General features: G+C 39.4%; 1 protein-coding gene across 1 annotated transcript in view; it reads left to right on the top strand.

Annotated features, from left to right (window-relative positions):
• The window catches only part of DENND1B (DENN domain containing 1B), a 144,365-nt gene that overhangs the window by 18,685 nt on the left and 100,789 nt on the right, over nt 1–24,891 (top strand). The window contains exon 3 of the mRNA XM_062497729.1: nt 20,246–20,289. Within this exon, the coding sequence (XP_062353713.1) occupies nt 20,246–20,289 (44 nt within the window). The remainder of the gene's footprint in view (nt 1–20,245; nt 20,290–24,891) is intronic.

The raw sequence follows: 24,891 nt of genomic DNA, 5'->3' as shown, positions 1-24,891 counted from the left end.
GAACCTGAAGCTGACTGAAATATCCAGAAAATATCTTCTGAGAGATGCTTAACTCTTCTTTCCAGATCTGTCAGTTTAAAATAGGTCTGATGTTGCTGCAAGGAGCTCAGTATGCAGTCTGTGGAAACAAGGCTTCCTGCTTGGAACAAAACACCTGAACCCTCAGTCTAAAACATGCACTATGTGAAACTTCTTTCCTGCTTGTATCTCAAAGCCTCCTTTTTGCATGTGTGAAAATGTTCTGTCCTTCCTCATTGTGACTGAAAGGGAATCAGTCTGGCTAGGGAAGAGCCTGGAGGGCTGCCCCTATCACCTGCTCCTTCCATTTGTGTCCCTAGTGAGACTCCATTCTTGTATTTACAACTGAAAGAAAAAATGGAAATAGTGTCAGAACTCAGATTCTAGCCTTCAAGGCAGAGAGGAAAAACGGGGAGGAGATTTTGCAGGAGTTCATTCCTCTGCCTATGGCAGCAGCTGGTGGTGCTGGGCATAGGCACAGTATGCCCTGTGTCACTGCCCAATAAACCACCTTGATGGATGTCACCATTGTCTCTCCTGCATGGGTACCCATGGTCACCCTGGGTTTGGAAGCTGGTGAAAGCAGATATTTTCTCTCAGGGAGAAATGTGGGCCCATCTTGTGCCAGCCAGTGGGGGTTTGAGCTCTCTTCCATACCCTTGGCCTTGGCAGCAATCTTGAGCAGTCCTGTTGGTGGCTGTGGTACAGAGTTTGTGAGCAGGTTCCTTCTCTTTGTTTTAAATATGCTACTGTTGATTCCCTTGGATCACAGTTTTTGTATTTTAAGAAATAGGGATTATTTATTTCCCTTTCTTCATTTGTCCCATAGATGATATTTTAACCAACCCCCTATCAGCTGTGTCTCTTGCCTAAACATGTGATTTATTGAACCTGCCTGTAAGTAGATGCTTTTCCATACCTAGGTTATATAATTTTATATTCTTCTCTCAATCTTTTTTTGGGTTTTGAGGAGAGGGTGGTCCAAGGTGGTGATGTACTGTGGATTCCTACAGAAGCTACAGGGAGAATTTCAAAATGTTCTGATTTTTAAGTCTCCCATGTTAATATTTCCTGTCCTGTCAGTAACCTGGTGTAGGGCTAAAATTAATAACCACAAGGAAATCAGTTATCAGGTTCTTGAATTAATACTCTGTATTTGTTACTTCTCAGACATTTTTTCTTTCTGAAATGAGTTTATGTATTTCCTCTCTGACAGGCCTACATATCTGTGAAAACGTGCATCTCGTTGAATCATTCTCAGTCAATAGCTTACTTGCATAAGTGAGCTCTTTGGTACCGTGAACAGGATTATAGTATTAGATCCTCTTTTTCTTCTGTGGCAGCTGCATCGTTTTGGGGGCCTGATTTGGGTTCCTGTGTATCCCTGGTCAGCTTCAGAGAGTGCAGACTCACCCCAAGAAGACCTTGTGTGAGGAAGGCAGATATCAGTGGGGCTGGAGGGAGAAGCAGATCTGCTCAGTGGTGCAGAAGGCAATCCTTTCCGATTTAAGTACAGTAAATGCTTGCATTGCTATTTTTCAGTATCACTTCTGGAGATTAGTGGTAATTTGATGGGGTTTAGACATGGTATCTCCCAGTAGTTCAGTAGAAGCCTGAGGGTGCTTGTGCTCAGTGGCAGTGCAGCAGGTGCTGCAGGCACCGACTCCAGTGTGCAGTGCATCTCTCCTTGGGAAACAGGCCAGGCAGTCTTGGGAAAGACCAGAGCCTAGAACATCAGAAGTTGACTTAAGTACTTTTATAGCTAGAGAGATTAATACCCAGCAGTCTCTAGGTTTGACAGCTATCCTGTGTGGGCTTTTTTTTTTTTTTTTTTTTTTTTAAGAGCATTACAAGAAGCATTAAGATACTTCCTAAGCATGACTGACCGGCGTGGCAGAGGGAGATGGTGGCATGTGCCTGATGTCTGATACTCCTGAAGACAGAAGGTTCTTATCTACTGATTTCTGCTTCTTTTGCAAATTCAACCTTGTTTGCCTGTTGAGAGAACTGAGGTTGTTTTAGGCCCTTCCTGGATTGTTGCATTTGTGTCCAGGCTCCCAAATCCTGTTACTTTTCTCACGCTGCTGCCATGACAGGGCACTGTGGGGTGCTGGTAAAGGATAAACGTTGTTGTTTTGTTTTGCCTGTTATGACAAGGATGATTTCACACTTTCTTGTTTCAGCACAAAACATACTTTAAAAAAAAACAAACAACCTCCCCAAAAAAAAAACCTAGCACACCCCCTCATGTTCCCCCAATCAATCAACCTATGCCAGACAGCAATTTGTTTGCCTCTTATTTTGAGACACTCTGGCTCTCTTTTCATAACAGATTGGGGAAATTGAGGAGAGAGATGCATTTCCTCAGCTGTGCCTTATTCAGCTAGCAAAGCCCAGGAAATTCTTTCCAAGTACACACTCAAAAGAGGCCATAAGAATTCCAAGAAGATGCAAGCATCAGTTTTTCTGCAATAATAAATTCTTTTCAGAGTTTCAAAATATATGATATGCTTATTCAAACATTAAAATATTGCTCAGATCTAGATTTTTTTTTTCCCCTGGACTACTTGTTTTGTGTTTTTTTTTTTTCTTCTCAAGATGAAAGAATACATTTTTGTTAATGTTAGTCCACTTCAATAAATTTTCCTGCTACTGTGGATTATTTATGCTACAGCAGTGCAGGTGTTGCAAAGAAACAAAATACAAGTCACTGCATTTTTTTTTTTTTTTGCTGGAAAATCCAATGGTTTGTTTGCACTGTAACTTTATCGATACCCTGTCTTACCTACTGTTTTCCTTACAGGTCTTGTTTCATACAGCAAGGCATAAAATACTCCTGTTGCCATTCTTCTTTTATTTGCTGAAGATGACTGGGGCAGCGGGCAGTAATGATGCTACACTTTAAATTAATTCTGGAAGATACAGTTATTTTTGTATGTCTTGAGTTTTACTTTAGTGTATCCATAGTGAGTATAAAATTAGACTGCAAATATCCAGAATACTGGGTGCTTAGGTATAATTTAATAATCTGTGTATTATTTTAAAGACACACATAAGCAATAGCTGCTTGCTTATAAAATGCATTTACTGACCCATGAGTTAATTGATCCCTATGACTATTTAAACCTCAGAGCTTTAAAAGTTTTTCTCTTATCTTTATGTTAAACAATGGAAAGTTTTACCGTATGTTCAAATAACGTCTTCATCAGGTTCACAACAGGATACCATAGTTAATTTTCAGTTGAGTGCTTTACAGGATTTTCTTTTTGCTGGCTGGTTGGGTGAAAGTCTAGACACTGAGAGACGAGGCGTTGGAGGGGCCTCACAATATAGTTATTGTGAATGGTAAGTAGGAGCAGCTTCCTCTGATGTACGGACTCTGTGCCCAGACCAGTGGTACAAAGGCATAGCTTTTGTTCAGGGGGATAGGGGCTAATCCGAATGCTGCACACTGTGAAAAACCTTTTATGGAAGGGGGAAAAACTTGCCTTGAAGGTGAGAGGTCAGCAGTTTAACCTCTGACTACAAAACAAGAGACCAGCGAAGAATGGGACGAACAAGGGGGAAAAATACTTCAAGTACTCCATTCTTTGTTTATCAGAAATGGGTCAAGCAAATGAGTGTCAGGAATGGTTACAGGAGTTCTGATGGGCTGCAAGGAAGTCTGAAGATGTGCTCTGGCTTAGTTGTGCATTGCTACAGAGTGTGGATCTTGCATAGCTCTCTTTTAAATGCTTGATAAAGAGATCCCCAAAACAAAATCAAATCTTTCAGCAGTCCTGAAAAGCACAGATACTGCTCTTTTCCTCCTCAGCCCATATGAGATTCTTTTGTCATTACAGTTTTTTATTCTAATTTTCCTTTGTGTAGATTAACATCATTTAGTATTTGGCCTTCTAACTCTTTGCACTGTTTCTGGACTGCATTTTAAAATTTGTAAAGAATCATCATAGTAATCACATACTCATGTGTTCAACAGGCAGTGAGATGGGTCTCTTAGCTAAAGCCATGGATCTTTGGGTGGTCAGTGCTATTGTACAACAGCAGGGGAGAGCTGTTTCCGATCTTTGTGCAAAGGGAATATGGAGGCTTTTGCCTCTGATCTCATTTTGGTATTATCAGTGCTGGGAATTTAGTCACAATCCAATTAGAAATGATGGAAGTTATGTTAACTAATAGTTAAGCCTCTCATATTCTCAGGTCCACCCGTTTGGACTAATGGGTTGTGCTACTCTTGGCTCAGGCTAGGAGAAGATACCAGCAGTGATTAATACACTTGGTGCACTAAAGCTCCCTGCTTGGCACACAACCATTTCTTGTGCTTCACTACGTCCAGCCCATGAGAAGCACTGCTCACCTCCCTCCTGGTCTCTCCCAGCATGCAAAAAAGCAAAGAAGACATAATGCCTTGCTTTTGCACCTCTGGAAATTTTATACTTCACTGGACATAGATGTATTGTGTGTATGAGGTAAATTCCTCTTCCTGCTTCACACAAAGGGATTAAAGCTAGGCTTTGTTGTTGACCCTCTTCACATGCCGCATCTTCAAACACTTGCTTATGACCTGGACAGCTTTAGGCCACTTGCATTCAGAGAAGTGATCGGGAACCAGCGGTGTTCCTCAGCAAGTCAGTGGCAGGGCCTCTCAGCACTCAGGGAAATATATTTTGGTACAGGTTTGATTTTATTTGTGCTTGGAAATAGCACAGCCTCAGACATTGTGCATCCTCTGACCCTTGACTGAGTTTAATCTTTTGTTTCTCAATTTCACAGACATCCCTCTTTCTTTTTAAATATTTTAGGAGTAAGCTCCTCAGAAAGGTGGTACTAAGTATACTTCCATGATCTGACACATCTTAAAATGAGAAAAAGAAAAAAGACTTCATTTTTCTTGAATTCTTTAGGAACTCTGTTGGGTGGACTGATTTTAAAATACATCATTTTAGTGGAGACCTTGTTAAACATGCAGAGTTGTTTAGAATTGTGGCGCTTGCTGGAATTACCTGAGCAGGTGGTTTCCACAGCTATTAAGTGAAAGTAAAATGAAGAACCCTTTATTGTCATCTTGCCTTGCTCCTGTTGGGTTAATTTTGCCACTTTATGGATTGCAATCTATTCAGCTTTTCAAATTTGATGGGATCAAATGGTGTTCTCAAGCTAAATGACTGACATTTTTGCCCTTGGGGAAGCACCAGAAGTTAAAATATTGATGTATTTTAGAGCAGGCACCTTTCATGATATTCTATAAAAGTTTGGAAAATAAGAAAGAGAGTTTTTTTTTTCCCCCCATAATTATTTCTTCTGCAATCTTGAAAAGGAATCTAAACCTCTTCTTTAATGGCTTTTAAGATCATTCAGTCCAACCCTTAACCCAGCACTGCCAACTCCACCACTAAACCATGTTCCAAAGGACATCTACACGTCTTTTAAATACCTCCAAGGATGGTGACCTCCTCACTTGACTGGGTAGCCTGTTCCAGTGCTTGACAACTTTTTCTATGAACAATTTTTCCCTAATATCCAATCAAAACCTCCCCTGGTACAACTTGAGGCTGTTCCTCTTTGTCCTGTCTCTTGTCACCTGGGAGGAGAGACTGACCCTGTACTTGCTACACCCTCCTGTCAGGCAGTTATAGAGATCTGTAAGGTCACCCCTGAGCATCCTTTTCTCTGGGCTAAACACCCCCAACTCCCTCATTTGCTTCTCGTCAGGCCTGTGCTCCAGACCCTTCCTCAGCTCCATTGCCCTTCTCTGGACACTCTCCAGACCCTCAATGTCCTTCCTGAAGTGAGTAGCCCAAATCCAAACACAAAGTTTGAGGTGCTGCCTCACCAGTGCCCAGTTCAGGGGGACGATCCCTGTCCTGGTCCTGCTGGCCACACTATTCCTGATCCAAGCAGGATGCCCTTGGCCTTCTTGGTCACCTGTGCCCATCTGGCTCTTGTTCAGCCACTGTCAGCCAGCACTCCCAAGTCCTTTTCCATCAGGCAGCTTTCCAATTGCTCTGCCCTCAGCCTGTAGCATTGCATGGAGTTATTGTGGCCAAAGTGCAGCACCTGGCACTTTGCTCTAATTGAACCCCTCAGCTGTTGGCCTCAGCCCATCAATGCAGCCTGCCCAGGTCCTTCCTGCCTTCCAGCAGATCAGCACTCCTGGCCAACGACGTTTCATCTTCAAACTTACTGAGGGTGGATGTGATCCCCTCATCCAAACCATTGATAAATATATTAAACAGAATTTGCCCTGAAGAAAGGAGGTGCACTTGATAGTTTTAGGCAGAATGATATTCTATGGAATTTACCTAATCCTCTGTGGGCTTGATAGGAATGAAGAATTTAAACAGTAATAAGTGATTTTGAATAACTTCTTAAAATTAAGATGTGATATTTGCACATCCATGATTCTTGAAGTCTGGTTTTAGTGTTTTCAGGAATTAGTCAATTTCCCTTGCTCTGGAAAGTTCAGGGATTTTGTTTTTCAGAGTGATGGAAGACTCAAGATAAGAGCGGAGTTATCTGAGTCATGCTTGAGAGAGAATGTATGTCATTGTGCTTGAAAAGTGCAGCAATATTTTTGTGTTCTGTGGGGTTTTTTTATTAATTATAAAAACAATGAATTAAAAAGATGATATAAGGAGATACCTTATTTTATGCAGACATAATTTACAAGTGCATTCTGTCCCACTGATTACGAAATTTTCAGCATGAGTGATTATGATTAGTCTTTATTAATAAAAAAAATTAGTTATCTTAAAGCAAAGCAACTTCTGATTTCCCTAGCTGCATATTGAGTTGTTCTTGATGAAAAGTGTATGTGCATGGGTAGTGATAAGTTTTTGCTGCAGCATAGTGTATTTTAATGCTGGAACTGGCTTGTCTGAAAACATTTTAATGTTTCCTCCAAATGTTCTTCTGCATCTCTAATGAAGATTGGTTGACACTGGTGATTAATTCTTAATGTTCTTATCCTTTTTTGTTTTCCTGTTAAATGATCAATGAGACAATGGTACTATTTTCTTAGGCTCATCCAGTCATGACTCTAACTTCCTTACTTCAGAAATCATTTTGCTTTCAGCTTTTAGCATTGATTCCAACTGTACAATGTGCTGGTCTAGGCTCTTACATACATTTATAGAGCTCAGCTGCACTTCAGGAGGCGAATGCCTTTCATTTTCAGAAACAAAGCAAGGAATAGAGAGAAAAGCTCCATGTGGTTACCAAGTTGTTACCAAACTGTACAGATCCATTGAGGTCTCCTCTTAAGCCTTCCAGTGGTGAACCTGCAGCCATGGCAGCACACTGTCTTATTGGTGGAGATGGAGATTGTGCAGGAGGACAGAGCATGGGTGTGAAATGGCTAGAAGTGATGTGGGGCTTGTAGGAAATCTGAGGTTTGTTTAATCATCTGCGTCAAGGAAGAAGCTGAAGTACCTAGAGAAGGGAAGCCAGAATAATTAACCCTTTCAATAGCATCAAACCCTTCTGTGCAACACTGAACATGGAGGAATTGGGCAGTGAGAGAAGAGCAGTGGTTAAGAGGAGAACTTTTAATGAAAAATTTCATACAGATTAATGTACTAGAGTGCATAATGTTACATGTAGTGCTGCATGTTTTTGCTCTCTGTGCATTCTGTGTGTAGACAGCTGTTACTGTTGTGCAGGTTTATAGGTGCATTCGGAAATATTAGCACCAGATTTATTTGCTAAATCAGTATTTTCGGATAAGACAACGTTAATTTATGCTGCTGTTGATTTATTAATAAGTGTTTCCTTGTTATTTCCTGTCACTAATAATATAATATTTTCACCTTGCTAATTTTTTTGACTGCTGTATGGTGCATACACAGGTGTTACTCATGCTTTCCCTAGCCTCATCTCACTTCTTTCTGCTGTAATAGTTTTAGGAAAATAAAATAAAGACCTTCATTACTTAAGGGGCAGAAATGTCCAGTTCAGACATGTGGATGGCCCATCATTCTGCAATGCTCCCTTCCTGTAGTTTTTATCTTCCCATCTGCACTGCTCTTCTAAGTGTGTACGGGTCTGTTTTCTTTCTCCTTTCTGCTCTGCATGGTATGAAGCACTCCCTGGGCTGCTGCTTTTGCTCTGTGAGGGGGTGATGGAGCAGCTGGAGCCTGCCATACCTGGCTGGAGTGTCCTGGCTTTCCAACCAGCAAAGCTGGCCTGGGCTGGGCTCCCACCCACCAGCGCAGCCGTGTTACCTTGCAGGGTGCCTTTGTTGGAGTAACTGCTTCTGACAAAAAAGTTCTTGTACTTTTCGAACAGCTAGTTTGAATGCAGACTGCTGAAATGGGAGAAGGCAGCTTCTGACCTTGCCTTCTGGAAAGGCTCAATTTACAAAGGATGTGTTGAGTTCTGACCCCTCATGGGCCATGCGAGTGCAGTGTGCTGTTTTGAACTCCAGCTTTTTCTATTAGAGTGAAATATATTGTCTGCTATTATCACACTGTTAAGTTAAATTTTCACTATTTTGTGCATGATTTATTTGAGATTTCACTGGACAAAGCAGGCATCAGGCACTGGAGGTTTTGTAAGATAAAACAGCATTGCACTTTAACCACATCACTTTACTTTGTAATGGGATGTAAAATAGTCGTGAATCTACATCACCCTTCTACTTTGCTATTCTGAATAAATAATATTCTGTTTATTCATTGAATTATGTGATACCAAGAACCATCTTGGAGAGTTTCCTAGTTGTTGTGCTTTGGGATTATTAACTCAGAACCCAGATCTCATGCTTCAAGGGCTGCAGGACACAAGGCCATTCTGGTACAGCCTCTTTATGGATTTCATGTTGCCGTTTACATCTTGGGTTTTGCTGACCCCTCTCCAACCCATAATTGGAAATTTTGACCTGGATAACTGTAAGCACCTGTGAGAAAACCCTTTAACTTGCCTTTACTAGTTTTACATGTTTGTGTGGCTTGCATGTTGAAATAACTGAACTTGGCTCCCATGGAAATACCCCTTTTTTAATGCCCTTTCTTCTGAATTAAAAAAATAAATCAAAGACCTCATGATGTTTGGGAACCTGAAATAACTGATTTATTTGAGGTCAGGCAGCAGGTAACTGGCAGGACTGAAAAAAATGTGCTTCTTCTAATTCCCAATGTGCTGTGCTGCTGGCTGGGTCTGTGTTCAACCTCTGCTGAAGGAGTGAAGGACCAATATTGCTAATGCATCTCAACAACAACAGATTTTCTGCCCTCTCTATCCACTTAGTGACTCTTCAGTCTTGAAAGAGGTGGAGAGAAGGGTGCAAAGAGTTGCAGCTGTGTCAGAGTTAATTTTAGTAAAAGATCAATCTATTTTTCAGTTAGAAAATGCCGAAGAAATAAATTGTATTAGCCTTCTGCCATGTGTGGGTGTTCCCTTTTAAAAGGCTCAGTAAGGCAAAAGTGTCCAGTTTGGGAACATCCCTGGAAGGGGTGTGACATACAGCCCCTTCTCCAGTTCTGGGAGGTCCTTGGTGGGGATCAGAATGATCTGTGTTCCCTGGGATGTCAGGTGTCAAAGGCAGGGTTGCTTTGCCTGAACCCCTGGGTCTCAGCATGCACTGTGTGTGGTTGCTGCCTCAGAAAAGTCTGGTAGACCTTTTCCTAATGTTTAGTTTGTTTTCTGTGGAAGAAACCCAAGGTTTGGTGGTTCTGTAAGGGTGGTTTGGTGAGTGACTGTTTTATCTTTATTAGCTGCAAAAATGAATCTTACAGGGGACTTGTAACATAAATTCAAGTGTAAAGGTTGTTTTCTGTAGCCTTGTTTCTGAGCATGGTGCTTGGATACTAAAGCATGAGTGCTTCATGACAGGGGAGATCTCAGCTGTTGCTGTAACACTGATCTTTCTGTAAGCAACCTCTTTTAACCTGCTCTTTGTGTTTTGTTCTTATCAAAAGTTTAGTGTTGACTTTTAAGGATTGGTATGGGAAAAATGTCAAAACACTGATTTTCAGCTGCATGCTGCCTGCCATAGACATACCAGGGTGGGTGCATGTGGGCCAGCCTCTAAAATATTTTGTTGCTGATTCTTTCTCACGTGGAGGGCCCTTGGGACAGATGGCCCCTCGCCGTTGATGGTTCGATTACAGCGATCACCCACAGCTTCTGAAGAGTGCGAAGAAAAGAAATTACTTTCTTTGTCAAGGTGTTTTCATTTCAATTCTCACCCATTAGCCCTGTTTGGTTAAGTTTTGAATTACTCCATAAGGTGACTGATGAGTTTTATTTTTCCCCCTGATGATATTAAAATAGATTTGGGGTAAGATGGAAAGGAAAGGCAAAAAAAGATTTGTGCTTATTGATCAGTGCTCCTTCATCTTTGTTCTGGCTTAATGTGTCATGAGCAGCAAAGGTTAAAATGAACACTGAATCAGAATATGCTAGAAAATACATACTTTAAAATGAAAGTCTGTGAACTGTGTACATACATGACAAACTACATATACGCTATGGTTACCCAACATGGTTGTTAGAATTCTGGAGCTTTGTGTAACTAAGGTTTGTGATTGTTTTAATTCACATATATAAAATTTTGAAATGTTGGTTTATATAATTATAGCTGTTGAAGTTGGATATGTTTCAGCTGTAGTGCTGGAGATACTCAGAGGAGTAGGAATCTTCCAGGCCAGGTGCTGGTTGCCAGTGCTGTTCTACTTCCATACTTTCCTAGCTCAGCCTGTAAGCAAAGTATAAATGGTTTTAATTTAATGTAGAAAATGCTGTTTCTAATTGGAGAATGAAAAAAGGATAAAGAATTTGAAACTGTGCTGTTATAATGTGCAATTATGTTCATTTTTCCTCACACATAAGCAGAAAATCATTGCAGAGTTCCTAGTCTTGTTTCACAGCATAATCATAGAGATGGGGTGAATACATGATAACAGTAGTTTCTGTATTAATTAGATAAAATAGCATAAATAATCTGAATGGAACAATGAAAAGAGAATCTAACTCCTTCTGCCTGTAGCTGTCCTTGGTTGTAAAGACAGTGGCAGTGGGATGGCTCTTCCAAGATAACGCCTTCCACTGTTGCTCTGGCCTTTAGGTAATTTGCTCCTGTGAGTTGTTGAGTAATAGGTAGTTACTTACCTGATAATTACTGAGTAATCACATTTTACTGCTGGTGCTAGTCCATATTTAAGGCAAGGGGCATAATTTAGTGGGAAGTTGTGCTGTTAAGTAGTAGCAGTTGGGCTGTGCCCAGGATGTGGTCCTCACCAATGGAAAGTGGAAGGAATGCTGCTGCACTGTTCAGGCAAGAAGTGATGTACATATGTAGTCATTATATCATCTTTGGCCAAGGGAGAGTTTCCCTGTAACACTCATTTTTTCTTGAAGTATCTAAAGACTGGACAAGCTTCTGCTTAGAGAGAAAAAAAAGAAAAACTTGCAGAAGGATTAAGCTTTTGGTTTATTTTCTTATTGCTTTAATTTATTTTTAAGGCATGTTAACTATTAATGTAAGATTTATTTCTGTATTGTTTTTGGAAAATGTCTGTCAAAAATGGCTTGGCTATCACTCTGTGTTTTCTGCAGTCAATCAGTTTTCTTTACGTATATCCTTGGTTTCATGTCCTAGCTGACACCAAATTTGTTTTTCTGGGAGAAAATCTGGAGGCAGTAACTCAGGTATCCATAATGTAGTGAGATGCAGTTCTTGTCATGTGCCAAAAGCTTTTTGATTTTTCTATATGCAGTGTGTCTGGGTTTCACAAAGCAAATGTAACAGTGTAGTCTGTGAGATAAAATGGTTGTCTCTGGTCAGACATCATTGACGTGGAAGAGCAAGTGATGGTTCATCCCTAGTGTACTTGGCAGGGCAGGAGTTTTGCTTCTTCATAATTTACTTAGTACATATTGCTTGGTAATGATGTACTTGAACTTTTCTAGATGTTTCGTCAAATGAATATTGCATATTTCCTAATATTGGAAAATTTCATGTAGCCCATAATATTTTTAAGGACTTTAACTCACATATCTTCATTTAAAAGGAAGAAACCTCTGCACAGTGTCTGTTTGTAAGTTACTTTTTCATTCTTATGGGGAAGGTGTAAAACTTGTGTTTGCTTGTGAAGGTGAATGCTCTTACTCTTTTCAGGTATTGTTCATTTTGGTAGATCACAGCACAGCCTGTCTCCTTTAAATTTCTTTGAACAAGAGACCCAGGGACAGCAAAAGTATTTGGTTTTGTAAACCCTCCTTAAACGTGATCAATGTCTGGAGACGTACGTGGTGCCCACTTGCTTCTTCTTCTGCTTCTTCAGTTCTTAGATCCTTGTTCTCATGATTACAACTTAGAAGTAGGAAAATTGGAGAGTAACACTGCTTTGAAGGGCATACAGTTGTTGCTGTACTTTGCAGGGTCATTCTAAAGACTTACCAGGTAAAAGAAACCCCTGCTTATCTTGTGAAGAGGCCAAATAAAGGCTGAACATACTCATTTTATCTGTGCACTATCTGTGCAATGAACTCTCACCCTGATTAAGGCTTTAGCTAGAAGCATGGCTAATAGCATTGCAGCCAAAAGGACCTTTTTTTTCTGTCTGTAGTAAGCTGAAAGACTTACTGCTCTGTCCTTCAGTGGAACAAATTCTTGGGCTAAAAGGGATTGACCTGTGGCTCTGAAGGAGATGTCAAGTTGTGGCTAGAACTTTTAACCATCTCCCTGCCTGTAAAAAGGGAAGAAGTACTTACTTCCTAGTTCAAGTGCCTTACAGATGGGGAAATCTGAAAGACTGAAGGAAGTTTCAGGTCCAAAACCTGATAAAGTTCTGCTTCTCTACAGTGTACTTGGCTGAACCTTGTATGTGATTAGTTGGGAGGTCAGTATTTGCACACTGTTCTCACATTTCTGAAAACCTTGAGGAACCTTTGTCACATAAGTTTTAAAAGTAGAAATATTTGAAAATAGTTGTGTGATAAACTGTACAGTCAGTGAATGCTGTGTGTGGCTTTGCAGTGCTGTGTAGACACATGAGATTGTCACACTTCAGTGTGGTTGGTGAGCTGTTAATGCCTCGGTGGGGCAGCAGTGGCCAGCACCTAAAAGCTGTGGAGTTGCTATGATGAGATGTGATGGGGCTGACTGAGCTGGACCCACTGACTGCAAATGTGAGTGGTTTTGGTGGGAAGTAGAGAAGATCACAGTGTGCGCGTGTGTGGTTTTTGTTAAGGGCTGAGCGAGTCTTAGAGATATAGATTGTACCTTTTTTTCCCATGTATTAGAAACAAAATTCTGGATTACCACAAACATGGCGTGAGCACTGGTATCCTGAAATCATTTGCTAAATATTATGTGTTTATAGGAAGATGTAATTAAATTCTGAGCGAATTGAAAAGTCCATGAGGAATATGTGCTACTTGTGACTGGGAGCATTTTTCAAGCAAACATCCTACAGAAATTACTTCAATTTCAGCTGTCATTATTACAGTTAAAACAGTTCCTTAGGAAAAGATTCCTCCCGGAAAGAAGATCTTTTTCATCTTGCCAGCAAGGTCTTTGTAATTATGTTTCTGAACCTGATAAAAAAAAAAAAAAGAACACATTTCTGATTGGCAAATGTGCGATTCCAAATACACACAGGTAACAGCTACAGTGACTGTAACTGAGGCTAGTAAGCTGTTATTTTCCATTTTCATTTCCCAAAGGTCAGCATTTAGCGTGTTTGTTGACTCTGTTGTCATTTAGTTCACACTTTGCTTTCTATGAGAAAAGTTGGAAGGAAAAACATCAATAGTCACACACTCCAAATATCACCTTGGATGCCAGTGTGAGATGGGTACCTTCAATAAGGTACCTAAATAATTTTTCAAAATGGGGCATAAGCTTTACAATCAGTTGAAGACAAGGCAGAGGCCGCTGGCATGGGTGAGGGAGAGGGGGCAGGGCTGCTGTGCTGTGGCCATGCTGTGGCTTATTTTGAAAGGCAAGTCTCACCTAGAGACCCTGAAGAGTCTCAGTGTATTAATATATAGGAAAAGCTGGCAAATATAATTACTGGAACTCGCTAACATTTTTCTGTAACTGATGTCAGTGATGTCATTCTTGTCTTGTTCCTTTGCTATTTGCTGAAGTAGGAACTGTTTGAAATTGTAGAGGCAATTAAGGAAGGCACACTTGTGAGTGAAGTGTGAGTAAAAGAGTTGAAAGTACTGGATCGTTAAGATTTGATATAACTTTGTAAATATGTTTTCTTTTGCTACATGATTTGTATAAGAGTGTACTTTAAGGTATTTTCTATAATGGCACCTTTGTTTGCATATTATCTTTAGTCTGACAGGTTTTTGGTGCCTGAGAAGTTAGTGACTGTTCTTTAGTTTCAGTTTTTTAAAATCGAATTGCTTCAATGTATTTTGTTCTTTTCTTTCTTTTGATTACTGATGCTTGGAAAATACTGTAACTCCTTTCTTCTCCCCTTTTCCATGGCATCCTGCTCTTCCTCCTGCCTCTCCCTTGTGCTCCACTTTTATCCCCCAAACCAGGGAGCTGAAGACCACTGCTGCACCCAGATCTTCTGGCAGCAGGGCCTCCTATTCTACTCCATTTTTGGCACTTCATGTATGAAACTGTTAACAGGCGGACTTTAAAATGACACACAGAAGTACTTTTTTTGCAAGAAGTTACTTTTTTATGTGAATGCTGTTTTTTTCATCAGATGATTTCATCTGTAAAAATCCTTGGCTTGCACATTATAGTTTATTTCTTATTTTGTTTCTGAATCACTGTTGTAGTGATTTGGTTGAGTATTAAGTACTATACTGATTAAAAAAAGTATCACTAGAATTACTGTTGAGTATTTCCAGAAAATTTTTTAAAGTATATGAGACCCTTGTTTTTGAGCAATAGAAGTATCATAAACTTAGATAACTAATTTTTTTATTGCTGAAAACTACTTAGTCTAACAAAATCCATTCTGCTTATTGCTTAAATGTGTGTTTAAAAGGCTTCTCCCTCAGATAATGATAGATAATTTCAGATTCATTAATTGCATTCTCATGTTCACGAAAGGAAAAAAAATGTTTTTTCCAGCCAAGAAAGAACAGTCTGCAATAAGCTTTGCTTTGCTACCTTTTCCTCATTATAATTCTTTCCCACCCCCTTAACTCCTGGCCCCAGTCTCTTCTTTCCCCTCTGCACTGACAGCTTTTTTCCAATGAAAATCTGTACAGCATCAGAGAAATATAACTGGAGGAATAGTGAACAATTATCTAGTCTGTTCCTCTGTCCCAAGCATGACAAACTCTGCTTGGCAGTCTTTTTGTCTGTTCTGCTCAGTACAACCAACAGGGATGAAGATTCCTCTTCTCTCCAAATCACAGGACTACTTAGTTTCATTTCACCTTAGCTGTGTTTTCCTGTCTGAAATTCTTTGTTGCTATCCAAGAGAATTGCCCGAGATGATGTTTCTCAGCATATGTTTGTAATTTCTGTTCCATTACCAAATTGAATGAGTGCTAATTACCTTATCCTACTGTATTTTTGTGTGGCATTTATAATCTGCAAGCTTGATGATTATGAAGAGTATTTTTAGAGCGTATTTGACTTGTCAGTTTTTGGGAAAGTTACAACTTGCAAAGCTTTCTCTTTTTATCTCAGTTTAGAATGTACTGCTTCTCTAATCTACTCTGTCATGAGAAATAGTACCTTTGTATTTTCTTTGATTTGTTACAGAAGCTAAACTGTGTTAGAAGTTGTTTTCCTGAAAATACAGATGACGTACTTTATGACCTTGCATCTACAGGAATAGATTTTTTGAGAGAAATTACCTTCAGGATCTGCATATGTTTTCCTTTTGTCTTAGTGGGTGTCATAGTTGCCTGCATTTGTCTTCTGGAGCAGTTCTAGATTATGATATCTTGAATTCTGTTTTTTTTAAGCATTGCATGTGACTCGCTTTTCTCTTTGTAATTGTACTGCACTCTTTTGGTACCTCAGCAAACCTTGCCATGACTGTCTCTCATCTGGCTCGTACCAAGGGAGATGTCCTTTCCAATGCTGTAGGATATTTAGTAAAGGAATTTTCAAGTGTTACTGGCAGGTGCTGAGATTTATGTCCTGGATGTGGTAGGCATAGGAAAAAGTGCTCTTTGTACATGGAAATACCCATTTACACATGCAACAGTATATATACATTTTTACATGTACCACACAAACTATGTTATGTGTGTGCTTGACAATTTCCTCTTACTACTACATTTACTTAGAATTGCTGTAAACCACTTGTCCTGAGAAGTCTGTTAGAAAAAGCGTATGAGGAGAAATTCAGTAGTTCCTCAGCTGACTATAACAACAGCTATTTCTGAGCAGTTCTCATCCTCTCACCCATAAAATCAGCATAAAATTGACCTAACATTGCCGGATCAGACAGGGCATCTGGAAAGTAATCCTCAGGGAAAAGAAAATTCAGTCTTTGTAAATCTGAAGATAGAGTGCATGAAGTTGCAGAATCAGATCGTACTTTCTCTTTTTATTTCAAAATTGGTATCCTTTTGTTTCTTCCTTTGCAGCCCTTTTGAGAAGTTGCACCAAAGATGTGTCAGATGCTGCCTGAACCTAGCTCCAAAAGCATAATATTTTGAAAAAAAAAAAAAAACAAAAAACCCCACCCAATTCCAGACTTGGGTAATTAGCATAAAATCCTGAGGCTTTTTATATGTGTTAGGGTTTGGTTTCAGAGAGTAAAGGCATAAAAAGAATATAGTAACTTTTTTTTGCAGGACAAGTCACATCAGAATTTCTTACTTAATAAATGTATGGCAAGTACCTACTAAAAGAAGCAGTTAAAAGCCAGTAATAACAGCTGCAAAACCCAGCTCAAAGCAATTGGACAAGTCTTGAAGGCATGTAATTTTTGCTGTGTAGCACCAAATGTTTTTATTGGATTGAGTTAGGAATATTTTTTTTAAATATTGGCTCTTTTTTGTTTGCATGATGGAGTATTAAAAGCATTGTTCTTCCTGTTTAGATCACATGACTTGAATTCTTCTCTCATTATATAAGTATTCTTTTGTGATATGAAAGTAAATGTTGTTAGGCCTGTAGTTGAGTGAACTGGAATTTACTTGAGATTTGTTTTTTCAATTTCAAGTGAGACTGGAGTAGTATTGGGAGTGCCTTAGTACAAAATGAAGATGGCAAGATGAGCAAGACACTAAATTAAAGTTTTGGGGTGTTTTTTGTCTATTGGGATATCAGGGCACCAAAAAAACTTACTGGAGCTGTTGATCTTGTAGATAAAGGGTGGCCCTGTGAAATGCTGTTAGCTCTGTTGCCACCTCATTGATGCTTAATTTTACGCATGTCTTGACCCCAAACTCAAAGTTTTACCTGATTCTGAGAGTGTACTTTGCTCATGACTGTGACCTTTTAAAAGAACACCTGGAGGTTTTGCTATTGCGATCTGCTTCCTATTTTGAAGCTGGGCAGTTACATTTGCACAAAGGAGAGCGAACGAAAGAAATTACATTTCTGTCTGATTTCAGAAAGGCCAGTGATTTTGTTACTGTGTTGCTGAAGCATTCACTGTGCTAAGTGTTTCTCGTGTAACTGTGCTTCACATCTGCCCAGAATCATCTGCCTGCCTTCATTGCTGGGAAGAGGCGATGCTGCCGAGCCCCTGGCTGGCGATGCTCCGGCAGCCTGGCCTCGCTGCAGAGCAGTCCCCTCACCTCCTCACAGGCCATAGTGCTTGGGTTTTGCAATAGGAGCGACTATAAATGGTAATGCAAGACTTGGGAAGTTGTGAACAAGAAATGGGTGATAAGAAACGGAACTAGAGGCAGCTGGTAACCAGCTTGTGTTGCACGAGCTGTAGCAAATACCTGATGCTGGAGAGCTGCTGCATGAAGCAGTCCTGCTTTCTTCTCACCACAACTCCCTATTCCTCAGTTTTTCTTCCTTTTTTTTCTGGTGCAAACCCAATGGTTTTGGGGAACTGATCAGAGAAGTTTCAGACAGTTGGTTTGATCTTGGTCAGTTCCCTCATCTGGCTCTGTGTAGCTGTGACTGTCTGCACCAGCAGGAGACAGGCAGTGCTACAGCTTGACCAAGTAGCTGGTGGGAGTGCAGAGTGCAGAGGGATTGCTCTTTCAAAGAAAAATTTATCCTTGAAATGTTTGTGGACATATGGCATTAGATTTACAAGTTCTGTTGAAGTATTTTTGGGATTCTGCAAGTTTTTAGTGCTTTTTAGCAAGTAATTTATGGATTACTTAACATCGAGTATTTGATATATTACCATACTTGCTACTCCTTGGATTTATCAGGGATCACTGTTGATATGTAATTCCTGTCTTGTTCATGATACTAATTTGGAACAAAAACAAGAGCTCCTTTACAGGACTGTCAAACTCCTCTTGTACGTGGTCATTATAGAGACATGTTTGCAATTTAAATGTGCACAAAATAGATCAGGAAAAAAAAGGTCTTTGTTGTAAGCAGCTGTATTTATTTGCTCTCATATTCTTAGAAATATAGCATCTTATCTCTTGTTTTGTACCTGCCTTCAAAAATTCTTGCTTCCTGTAGTAATGGAGGAAGACTTGTTGTGCAAAATACACACATTTTATTAAATAATAGGTGCAGAACCCTTCCTGAATGTTCTTAGGAGAAAAAACAAGCTTGTCCAACAAGTGGAGTCAAATGCCTCAATTTTTATTGAAGGTCTCACCTAGATTTGACTTGGATATAAGTTAGGTGTAAATTACCTTGAGTTGATCGACAAGTTGAATTTTGTAACACGGTTGAAATGTATGTGCTACTATTGGCTTAAGATCTGGCTCTGGATGAAGGGGGAGTGCTGACATTTCAGTCTCCAGCTCTTGGTGGCTGGGCCAGCAGCAAATGTACCTGTGCGACCGCTCCGTGCTGAGCAGTGGGACTTGAGATCAGCATCTGGGAATGACACCAGCAGCAGTGGCACTTCCCTTCTCATTAAATCTCCCGTTTGCACCAGCAAACACATGTGGGACCCAAAGAAGAGTAGAAACCTCCATGCTTTGCCAAAAGTGGGAACCCCTGTGCTTCTGATGTCAAACCTAGCAATGAGAAGGAAGTTTGAGTTATCACACAGTGCTGGTGTTAGAGCCCAAAGTGGAGATCTGAATAGTTTCCCAGACATTGGCTCCTTGGAAGATAGGGATGCAGCAGCTCCTGAAGCAGACAAGGGGCAGCAGTTCCCATCAGGCAGTGTCTCCTGGCACTTGCTGTAGTGTTTCTCCTTGGTTTTCCTGCCCTCAGGTACCCCGAGCTGCTGCTGGCCTCGTGTCAGTGGTGGGATCATCTGCCTGACCTTGGCTGGGACACCAGCAGAAACTGGAGAGGTCTGCCTCTGCTCCAGGCTCTGGCCCTGCCCTGGGTCTCCCTTGCAGGTGGACAATCTCACTTCTAGCAGGTGGACAAATGCTGCTGCTGCTGCTCTGTTGTTTAGAAGCCTGTGAGGCTTGGTGGGTGTTTGTGGCCATGTAACAGTAGCACCTTGGCAAGGGTTAGTATCAAACCACATGAACAGCCTTGGGGGGCAGGAGGAGGGTCATCATTTGTGGCTTTGTTGAAAGGTTATGGTTCCAATCATTGTGATGGAGGCTTTCAAAACAATATTGAAGTGGAGACTATTATGTAGCCTAAATAACAGTGATTACTTTCATAATTAGCATTTTACAAGACTGTAATGAAAGCTTCAAGGTATTGCTGAAATGCTGGTTTTAAATGGCTCTGAACAGAAAATACTGAAACATGCTAGCTCTTCTAAACTCTTCCTTGAGAATGTTGGTGACATTGGTACTGTCATTAAAATCACAAAGGATGTTTTCCTGTACTTTTAAAAAGGCCTTTTTTTCACCTTATAATTTTCTGTTCTTTTCCCCTAGGATGAAAAGAGGTTTTCTATCTCTTTATTTCTTAATTGAATTAAAAAGTGAAAATTAAATGTGCTTTAAGAATGAGGTATTCCAGGAATAAAGGTTTGAATATGAAAAGACTTTGGTACATTGCAACCTGCTGCCATATGTGAAACAATAAACATAGAGTTTCATAAATATGAAATAAGTCTTTTTAATAATCCAGTATCTTCCTTAGTTTTCAGATATATTTTTTGCACTTGCCTCAAAGCTTGACGCTAAGCTGACCCTCTCTTTAATATTAATGTACTCTGACTGTAATACTCTGTTCCTTTGCCTCTGATTAATGCTGTCTGTCAATTATTTACAGATCCAGTGGTACTGTGGAAGTTCCCAGAGGACTTTGGAGACCAGGTTGGAAACATGAGATTGAACTTTTTTTCATGTTAGAATAATAATAAAAAAAGCTCTTCTATTCAACTGTGGAGAGGCAGATGCTAATGATAGCAGGGTGGAAGTCTTCACCCAACTGGTGGCTTGGTGATTAGATTGCCTCTGTGACAGGAATATGCAATAGCAGTTGTAGAGCACAAAATTCGTGCTAATTCTCTGCATCACCATAGTTTTGATATAGAGTATTTTATCAGGTGGTCCTCTTGGACATGTTGGGTTTTTGTCTGTTTTGGGATTGAAAATGTGGAAAAAAAAAGATGAATAAAACTTTGCCAAATATTGATGTTATAAAAAAACACAGAACAAAAAAGTTGAAGAGCTACCCGTGTATGTCCTCTTAATGTCAGAATGTATACATTCCATTCCTTTAATCCTTTTCAGTGCATGATTTTTGGTAATTATTTAATATTTTAGAGATACCCTAGTTATTTGCATGGGGAAAAAACATCCTCAGACCCTTATAAGAGACTGATCTAAAGTTACTGATTCTGAAAGTGTGAAAATCCTATGTTCTATCTATAATTAATCCTCAAAGACAAGTTTATACATACAGGACTGATGGATTATTTCACTGTTTGTAGTGACAGCAAGCTATTAATTAGTGTGTTGGGTTTTTTGCCCCATGACTATTTTATGAAAGTTACTAATCTTAAACTTTAATGAAATTACTAAACTTTATTATTTCAGCAACTTTACAAGAGTTTCTCACATAGAAATATTTTTATTTTCATAAAAACACATAAAGCAGCTAAATAGAATTAATATCTCTGTCTCAATAGCTTCTCTGCCTCTTGTTTTTATACTGATATTGAGCCAAACACATTCTTCATTGCTAATATCACCACAGTGGATCATCTGGAAGTGTTGTTGTACAGTAGATGTTGATAAATACTTGATTTTTGTTTTGGTTTTTTTTTTTTTTTGTAAATCAGTAGTACAAGATTCTATAAAGACAGCTATAAGGTGATTCATGATGAAAAGAATAAATATACAAACATAGAAAGTAGGATGTCTGGTTAGGGAATAGCATCAGTCAGAAATGTGCAGCCTGTAAAACAGTGACAAATGAGCAAAGTGTGCTGTTACATGTTCTCAGCTAGGCATTCAGCAAGTTTTGAGTTTTGATAATTATCCTGGCTGCAGAATTATCATCTTCATTGTAATTTAAATTATTTTTTCTAGTTTTTGTTATTTTTCTCCAATAAAGCCTTGCTCTTAAAAAAGAAAAAAAAAAAGAGAGAGAGAGAAATTATGTATGATGAAAAATGGGAGCTTATTCAGGAAGTTGAAGGTTATTCAAAGAACAGCTGGTGTAGAAAAATGATTAGAAGATGAATCCCACTAAAGACTGGAGGGGCATCATACAAAGATGCAATAGACATCCCTAATCTATAAACACCAGAGGCCTCAGGCAGCACTTTGCCTTTGGGCTCTGAAAAACCCATGTCTGCACATTGTGCCTCAGCTGTGTGGGGAATCTGGCCTTTCAGGTAAATTGCCTGTGTTCCTGGAAAACAGGATATTTTAATCCTTCTCCTTGTAAGGGAGGTTTTCCTATTAGAACCACTGGATTTAAACAGAGTATATAGCAGCTTTTAAAGCAAACCCATGAACCAAGTCATGAAGTGAAATCAGCAGAAGTCTTCTCTGCACATGTGTATGTACATGTTGAACTGGGTAGGTTTGCATTGGAGACCTGAGTACCCACCAGATTTAATTTCTTTAAAAACCAAAAACTCACTAAAACTATCAGGGCTAATTTCCATGAAAGTTTGTGTGGAGAATGTTAAAAAATTTTAAAAAAAAATTCTCTGTCCTTTTTTTCAGTCATTTCTATTTTAAATGTAAAATGTGTGAGTTAGTTTTTGGATGTATCCCAAAGAATCATCTTTCCTAAAATTGAAGGGCTGTCTGTTTGCACAGTGATATGATAACAGTGGGCAAAATATTTTCCTCTCTTCCTGAATTTTTCTACAGTTTATCATGTCACCTTTTTATTGCTTTCATAATGCAAAGACAACTTGCCTGAGCCATTTTGACATTTTCTTCCTCTTTCTCACATTTGTTCTCTAAGTATGTCTGAACTTCCCAGTGCTTACTCATCTTAATCTTCTGTTTTTACTCTGCCCTGCCATTTTCTTTGATGCTGGTCAATATTCTTTTGGTGTACTTTTTTCTTAAATATTGACTTTCCAAATTAATGTTTTGCAAAACATCCCATCTGTTGTGGATGGGATATAGGAACTGTAGAGTTGATCAGGAGGAAGACAAGACCAGGGATTTGTCATAATTACTTACTTGAAGACTTGCAGTCTGTCAAATAAAGGAAATATTAAGGCAAGGTTTTGGTACCTCAGAAGAATTTGCAAGATTCATTGTTGATTTCTTTATCTGCTAAGACTGCAAAAAAACCACTTATTTTCTCTCTGCATTCTCGGATGCCAGAATAAGAAGGAAAAGAGAAAAACATAGAATGGGGAAGGAAAAAAAAAATAATGCTTCGAGGCAGGAAATGAAAAATACTTCTCTTTGCCAGGAGTGTTTCAGAAACTGTTTTTGCCTTTTTTTTTTCATTTTACTTTTTGAGGTGGGAGTAATTCCATTTTTAGTAACTCTCAAAACTATCAACGAAAAAATGAGCTCATGCTGGTTAGAATTCAAAGTACAAAGAACCACACTATCATTTCAAAGCAAGTATTATTAAAAAGTGGCTCAAAAGCCAGAACAACTAATCTGTTTGAGATATCATAGAGTTATAAGTCACTGTTGAACTGGCATTAGTGCTATAAAGATGAGTTGGACAATGTTGAAAAAGTTGTGAATAATCTCAGCACTGTAGAAAAAGTGTGAAGAGTTCTGATTTGAGCGTATATAGGTCTTGTTTGATTATCCTCCCATGCTCAAATTTGGATGAATATTGAGTTGTAGCCATTTAATGAGCTATTTTTTTTGTTGTTGTTTAAAATGTAATTTGAATGTATATTCCTAGAGGCACTGTCCTCTAGCATGTTCAAATATCCCCTTTATGCAAAAACTCCCATGATAAAAGATATATATGTTTTTAATCTTGAAATTGCTGTTTTGTTTATTCAGACGGGTGAAACTAGAGTTCCATTTCGGTCTTACAAGCCCATTTTTTGATGGAAGTCTGGAGAAAAAATATTAACGCTATGATACCTGGAAGAAAAAATTCTACTCATTTTTAAGAATAAAGTAGTTTTAAGGGCTTTAGAAAAGCAACCCAAATGAAAACAGCACCTTGGCTTCCAAACTGGAGTATTTGATGGCTATTGAAGAGGAAAATGCACATTTCCGCAGAAGTCAGTGTCGCCCGGCAGAGCTGCGACCTGCTGGCACTGGCTTGTGTCCTCGTGGCAGTGCCTAGCCCTGGTCATGTCACATGTGCCCAGATGTCTCCACTAGGGCTCTGTTCATGTCTGTTCAGTAAATAAAAACACTGATGCTCCCACCAATTTCACTGGGTCGGAAGATTCCTGGGAAAAGAGTGGTGTTAGCACAAGCAAGGAGGAGAGCACCGTGCTGATAGCACCAGTAGCAGGTAGTGCCTGTGCGAGGGCCAGTGCTGCTTCCTGTGTTGTCTTAACCTATGGGGCTTTTTTATTCTTATTAGCATTTCTTATTAATTTAAGCATCTCAATATTTCTTAATAATTTAGTAATTACAGGTAGGTTGGATATTATTTTTAGCTGCGTAAGAATTTAGTAGTGTTTTAATCTGACCGCCTGTTGACCTAAAGAGATTTCTACCTGTAGCATGTGGTGTCCATTAAATAGTTCTCATTCTTTGCTCTTGTAATCATACAGTGTTTTCTAGTTTCATCCCATAACTCCTCTGCTGGTGAAAAACATCTCACCAGGAAGATGACACAAATAGCTAGTATCAGGAGATGGTCTTACCAGAAGCCACTTCAGTAATAAATGACAAGGGGTTATTAACTGAAGATGTGGGTGAAGAAGGAATTCAGACTCTGCATTGGACTGTTGGATGTGTTGCAGATTTCATCCTGTCTCCTCTTGCTTTCTAAGACAAGCAGTCTAAATCTGCTTTCCCATGTCAGGCTCTTCTCAAACCCTGCAGATGAGTAATGAGTAAGGGATATGGCATCCCATGTGAGGAATATCTGCAGCTTTCTCTGGAGTTAGGGTAATACTCTTTGTTATTATCTCGTATTTTACAGAACATCAGGGGTTTGGTTTTACTGTATCGCATTGTGCAGAAGTCGCTGCTGAATTGTAAGCTTTGTATCCTGTAGTGACCCAAACTATAGTCTAATACTAAACATGTAAATCTACCCAGTTCATGTGAAAATATTTGTATATATAAAGATATATAGGTGCATGTGCAGTTGTTTCAAGAACAAATCTTCAGAAATACCAATGTGTTGGTCTTCCTGCAGCAAAGCACCAATCACACACTTAAATGCCAATGTATGTTTTAACTACTGAAAGTTAAGCCTGGCTTAAATGAGCGTGTGATTGGAGACAAAAGGCTCAGTTTCTTTCAGGGTGGAATATTTAATTGCATGGATCGTGGCAGCAAATA

This window comes from Cinclus cinclus, chromosome 8, assembly GCF_963662255.1.
Source record: "Cinclus cinclus chromosome 8, bCinCin1.1, whole genome shotgun sequence".
Lineage (NCBI taxonomy): Eukaryota > Metazoa > Chordata > Aves > Passeriformes > Cinclidae > Cinclus > Cinclus cinclus.
This window is presented reverse-complemented; position numbering and strand designations above follow the sequence as displayed.